We start from the raw sequence: 5,891 nt of genomic DNA, 5'->3' as shown, positions 1-5,891 counted from the left end.
TCACTTCTTCCACCCCAAAAACCATTCATGGCGATGTCAAGACGGGCACCATCTTGGATATTGGCAGAAGCAGGGTAGTCCTGCTGTGAAACCGGCTGGAGCTCTGGTTCAACAGCTACCTGAGAGCTGTAACAAAATATTTGGTCCGGGTGCATAAACGGTCCGGCCGGACCAAATATGTTCGACATAAATGGTCCGGCCGGACCATCTATGACGACATAAATGGTCCTACCCGAACATAAATGGTTCGGGTTACCAAACTAAACTGCAACGACTATTTGCCACCGTACAGTCGACAAGAATAGCTATATACACCAAATATAGGTTAGCCTCATCTCTTTGAAGCGGTGCCTTCAAAGAAATCTCGCAAAATCTCTCAGCATGCTGACATAAACTAAATCCAATAGATATCTCAGTACTGCTTAGTTAGCTCAAATAGCAGACAGAGTTGGAGTGTATAGACTGTATAACTGGTTGTTGCGGCCGTATCTTGTTGGTATAGGGAGTCTGGTAGTTAGCTTATACAGCATATCCGGCTAAGGAGCAAGATTCGATACGACGCAGTCGCGTGCCGGCGTTCAATTTACTGACTGAGGATCCGCGGCTATACTGCAGCTACAGCAGGACTATATACTAGCTCTAACGAATACGAAAGGCTCAGAGATCAAGTTTAGAGTGAATAATCTGCAACTTGAAGTGGCGCAAGTTGCTTGCTTCCAGTGATGGCTCATAATACTGATAAGGAGGATAACCATTTCGAGGACGAATTGGAAACTGACACACTAGAAGATGTTTATGTTTATGTGACAAGGAAGCAGTATAGAGAAGGCCTTACTCAAAATCAGAAGCGAATTGTAAGAAGAAAGGCAGCAAACTTTTGTGTGGTTGATGGAGAATTGGTGTTTAGAAAAAAACATAAAGGAAAGGATGAGGTGTGGCTATAGTGCACATACATGCATGTATATGTAGCCATATCATTTCTTAATTTGCATGTTCAGGTGCAACAAGTTCGATACATTAGAGAAAGAAAGGAACAGCTTAGGATTGTACAAGCTTGTCATGGAGATCAGACCTCTGGCCATCTTGGATACAGGAAGACACTGGCAAGAATTACTGAGAGGTTTATGTGGAAAGGGGTATCTAAGGATGCTAAAGAAATTGTAAGATGCACTCTGCATGAGCATGTAATACAAATGTGATGCCATATCTTGTACGGAATGCATAGGTGCAACGATGTGATATTTGCCAGCATGTGAACAGAAAGCTAGAAACTATTGCCCCTGCACTGAATCCTGTACCAGTCAAGGCTCCCTGGTATCATCTAGGCGTAGATTTTGTTGGCCCAATTGCATATCAGTCTCCAGCAGGTATGTATACAGTAAAAGCATGCAATGGCTCTGTAAAGATTAATGGTGAGATCTGTGGCAAACATATTATATTAATATAGTGACCATCACTAAAATATAATATAGCTATTGGCATTCACTTGTCACAGGTATCACCATGCACTTACTTTTCACAGTGCATGCATAAATCAGCATCAATTATTATTATTTATTCTGTAAAAATTGCACACATTTTTTGCAGGAAATCGCTATATTTTAACAGTTATTGACTACTTCACAAAGTGGGCAGAGGCCATAGCTACCCCGGACAAAAGTGCATTTCAAGTAGCTAATTCTCTATTTAAGGTATCTATATACGTAGCTTTATGTAAATGATATCTATTTATAGATCTGTGTTTTATTATAGATTTTCATGAGGATGGGAATTCCTAGAGTCATCACAACAGATCAGGGAACAGAATTTAACAACCACCTTGATAAACGAATGATGTCATTGCTCCAGATTGATCACAGATTAACAACTGCTTATCATCCGCAGGTATAATTTTCTTGCATTGGTGTCCGTAGCAATTATACAACTACATTGTTATTATATCATATACAGATTGTCGATTAAGTATATATATTTCCCTTAGGCCAATGGCTTGGTTGAACGATTTAACCAGACACTACAGAACATGATTGTGAAATTTATTGATCATAAGAAAGAGCAATGGGAAGACTTTTTGGATACATGTGTTTATAGCTATAATACCTCCAAACAAGAATCTACACAATACTCACCATTTGAACTCATGTATGCACGAAAGCCAGTGCTACCGGTTGACATTAATACCGAAAAGAAAGATCCTGATGTATTGTTAACGGATTTTTGCAAAGCAGAAGATCCTTCTCTACTTAATGAGCTTCATCATGCTAAGCAAGCAACACTTAATGCTGCAAAGGCTAACATTCTGAAAGCACAACAAAGACAAAAAGAACAGTATGATAAGAGAAACTATAAACCAGGTATGTAATATATATCTAAAGATACGCCAGTTCAATTTCTTTATGTAGGAGCTTATGCTGTAGGAGCCAAAATGCTTATTAGAGATAATAAAAGGAAGAAAAGGAAGGGAGGAAAACTAGATTACAGATGGCTTGGTCCTTATGAAATTGTAAAATCACTAGGAAAAGGTCTCTACAGTTTAAAAGGAGTTGAAAATCCTGAAAAGGTCATTGAAAGAGTGCATGGCACTCGTCTCAAGCCTTATATGTCTCCAATACAGCCAATACCTCCTAAAGTAAGTTAACTGAATATTTGACATTACTTCTACCTTGGTTACCTCTTCTGTTTATGTTTAGAGTCCAACTGCAGTAGATGCATCTACCAGTTCTGGTACATCATATTCCGATTCATCAAGCAAAAATCAAAAATTTAAGGATTGTGAAGGTATTTATTTATATAATACATTCAGGTAAGGATGTACACCCTGTCTTACTAATACTGTATGCATAATTGTGTGTATCTGCATAAATTATGTGTATAGATAAATTTATAAGTTATTTGTTTGTAGTAAACCGACTGCAAGATCAACAAATGGAATCTGACAGTACTGCAAGAAATTCTAATTCACCTGTGCCACTTCCTTCATTAAGCCAAGGAATAAGCAAGGAGCACTCTGATGGTATATGTGTATATTTATTGAATTATACTTCAAGGTGTGCACATCGTACTTATTTCATTTAGTTGTACAGGATAGCCAGGAAGTTAACAGTATAATTCAAGCTAGCACACCTCTTTGTATGGAAGAGTTTGTTCCTGAACTACTTCCAAGTGGCACTCGAATTTCACCAATTTGTGGGACTAAGAAAGGAGATACACAGCTTAGTGCTACACCTAAATCACCTGGTAGGTGTTTCAACAAATTTCTGTATTATTTTGATTCATTACAAATTACAGAGAATAGAATTGTAGATGCAATTTTTGATTCGCCTAAAGGAGTTACTAAATGTAAAAGATTACTGCAGTTTTCTAGTCCTGATAAGAATTGTCCTGATCTTGTGAAACCACAGAGGAAGCGCAAATTGCTGAAAGATGTTTTTAAAACTGTAAGTTTGGCATATTCATCTGCATAATGGTGCTGCTACATGTGGCACATTGTACAGAATGAGAGTGCTTGCAAGAAGGTAAAGAGTGATCCAGTGAAGGAGATTCATAAGAATGACTGTGAGATGGATACAGGATCCACTAATAATGCAGAGGTATAATAACAATGCTATACAGTAGTTATACAGCTATACATTATGCTACATGGAGCACATGTATAATGAATATATGTTATGTATGTATGCACAAAACATTATCATGTGTTTTATTCCTCAAGAAACAGCTTACTAAGATTTGGAATGGAAAACCATGTCATGTTGTTAAAGCAAGGATAGGTAGAAATGCAGTTCACCACGGAAGTTTCCACAGCCTAAAACCAAATCAAGATGTAAATGATGAGGTTCATTAATGTCTGACATGTATGTGCTTATTTAAATGTATTAAATTCCAAAGATAATCCATACATACCTTGAACTGTTATCAAATATCCAAGGAAATACTTTTGCCATGATTTCTCAGACACTATCTTGCATACTCAGCCATACCTCTGCTGGGAAGCATTCACACCTATTGTCTAAGGTACAGTTACAATGACGGTTAGTAACATTTTGCACACAATAACAAAGTAATTAAGCTATGTATAATTATTGCAATGAGAGTTGTTCCCTTGGTTGCTAGGAATCATTGAGCACGTATAAGTACATTGGAGGATGCTACAACCAAGGTAGTAACCATTGGATTCTCATTGTAAGTCTGCTCATCAGTAACATTGTCATCTGTTACGCTATTATGTTTTTAGGCTATGGACTTGGAGCAGAAAAGCTTTTATTATCTTGATCCCTATGGACCTTCACGGTCAAGCCGTGGTGCATTTGCTGCTGTAAAGTTAGTTAGTTACATGGCAAATAAGTTTTTTGGCATACATGTTACTTGAAAATGTGACTTCAATTGCTGAACACCTGTTTATACAGGAATTACTTCAAGAGAAGGGGTGAAATATTAGGAAAGGACCATTTAGACATCACTAAGTTTGAGTTGAAGCAGCTGAAGAGAAAGATTCAGTATGATACCTCCAACTGTGGTGTATACTGCATGAAGGTATAATCATACAATCATTATAAGTATAGCATTATAGTTTTTTGTTAGATGGCTGAGCAGCTGTTTCTATCAGGAAGCATTGAAGAAAATAGCCTGTGCAGAATGAATACTACACAAGCACGGATTGATATAGGTGTTGCATTGCTTTCACACTCAGGTACTATAGTAAATAATGACCTCTAGCTACAAATGAATGTGCCTGCATTATGGTATTTGATATACACATTCTATAGTTGATATGACCGAAAGGTGTATAATGTGTGGTGCAGGGGAACAAAGTATAAGTCATCCACAATATGTTGATTGGGTAAGACTAATACACAATAATATATGCACATTTTAATGTATTTTTACAGGTACGATGTGATAAATGTAAGCAATGGTCACACATCATCTGTACCAACCTGAAGCCTGAATAGGCCAAGAATGTAAAAACTTTTTCATGCCACGAATTCTCCCAGGACATTCACCAGATTAATGACTTTGAATAATTGCAACCATGCCATGTATCTTTATAGCTACAGTGCTTTAGCATTATAATCTTATTTTAATAGCAAAATTCACCTGTGGAAAATTGTAACAGAATTAGCTACGTAGCAAGATATGAGTAACTATACCTAACATAGCTACAGTTAATTATTTTTAGCTGTGCCAGAATATAGCTACACTGCATGTTAATTCGAAAATATGAACTTCATACACTGTAGATAACACCTGTGGCAACTTGTATGAATCTCATACATGTAGCTATGATTTGTATGATCTTCATGCAAGTTGGCACAGGAGTCATCCACTCGAATTAACAGTGTAATTATTCTAATCACGAATTGTTCTGGAATAGAAACTACAGTATAGTACACCATAGTTGTTTATGCTAGCAAAGAGACGTTCTACTATAGGGTCGGCTATATTATGCTCAGTCCAGGTACTGGTATTGATATAGCTTTCTTGTAGCAAAGCCACGGCATCAGGCATGCGTTTGTGGACGCTTAGTTACGGTGGCAGAGGGATCCCTGGTGGCACAGTGGCGGAATACTTGAGGTAGGGAGTGCCGTTATGGCCGGCTAATGAAAGACTGGAGGCGGACCATTTATGTTCAGGCCGGACCATTTTTGCACAGACATGTATGGTCCGGGGGGACCAGTTATGCATGCACAAATGGTCCGGCCGGACCATTTATGACAGTATAAATGGTCCGGCCGGACCGTTTTTGCCCGGACCATCGGTGCGTTGACAGAGCATACTTCAGTCAACAGGGTAGCAGTTAGATCTCTGATCTCATTGTGTCGGATAGAAGGTATAAGCCACCCTTGGGACAGGATAAAGCATGCTCCATTGAAAAGGAAGTCCCACATGCA

The 5,891-nt window shown here is 38.2% G+C and overlaps 1 protein-coding gene across 2 annotated transcripts; it reads left to right on the top strand.

Annotated features, from left to right (window-relative positions):
• Positions 1 to 238: 238 nt before the first annotated feature.
• Positions 239 to 5,135, top strand: LOC136261826 (uncharacterized). 2 transcript variants are annotated; one of them, XM_066055907.1, is made up of 20 exons: positions 239 to 932; positions 999 to 1,160; positions 1,226 to 1,367; positions 1,588 to 1,691; positions 1,753 to 1,884; positions 1,982 to 2,354; positions 2,403 to 2,629; positions 2,691 to 2,778; positions 2,903 to 3,013; positions 3,076 to 3,237; positions 3,289 to 3,437; positions 3,495 to 3,590; positions 3,719 to 3,835; positions 3,889 to 4,014; positions 4,114 to 4,182; positions 4,235 to 4,320; positions 4,407 to 4,533; positions 4,582 to 4,690; positions 4,767 to 4,840; positions 4,890 to 5,135. In XM_066055907.1, exons 1-20 carry the CDS (start codon positions 723 to 725, stop codon positions 4,950 to 4,952), a joined length of 2,727 nt encoding a protein of 908 aa, XP_065911979.1. In that variant the 5' UTR covers positions 239 to 722; the 3' UTR covers positions 4,953 to 5,135. The 2 variants fall into 2 exon arrangements, with proteins under 2 accessions (XP_065911979.1, XP_065911975.1); XM_066055903.1 differs by having other exon boundaries at positions 240 to 932; positions 3,713 to 3,835.
• The last annotated feature ends 756 nt before the right edge of the window (positions 5,136 to 5,891 follow it).

This window comes from Dysidea avara, chromosome 1 (genome assembly GCF_963678975.1).
Source record: "Dysidea avara chromosome 1, odDysAvar1.4, whole genome shotgun sequence".
Lineage (NCBI taxonomy): Eukaryota > Metazoa > Porifera > Demospongiae > Dictyoceratida > Dysideidae > Dysidea > Dysidea avara.
The sequence above is the reverse complement of the archived record's forward strand: the minus strand, read 5'-3'. Positions and strand labels throughout refer to the sequence as shown.

Bases quoted from the DNA above. Each gene is read 5' to 3' on its own strand.
- LOC136261826 (XM_066055903.1), top strand. From the start codon at position 723: ATGGCTCATAATACTGATAAGGAGGATAACCATTTCGAGGACGAATTG. The intron at 3,438-3,494 runs GTAAGTTTGGCA...CACATTGTACAG, and splicing joins TGAAAGATGTTTTTAAAACT to AATGAGAGTGCTTGCAAGAA. The intron at 4,321-4,406 runs GTTAGTTAGTTA...CTGTTTATACAG, and splicing joins GGTGCATTTGCTGCTGTAAA to GAATTACTTCAAGAGAAGGG.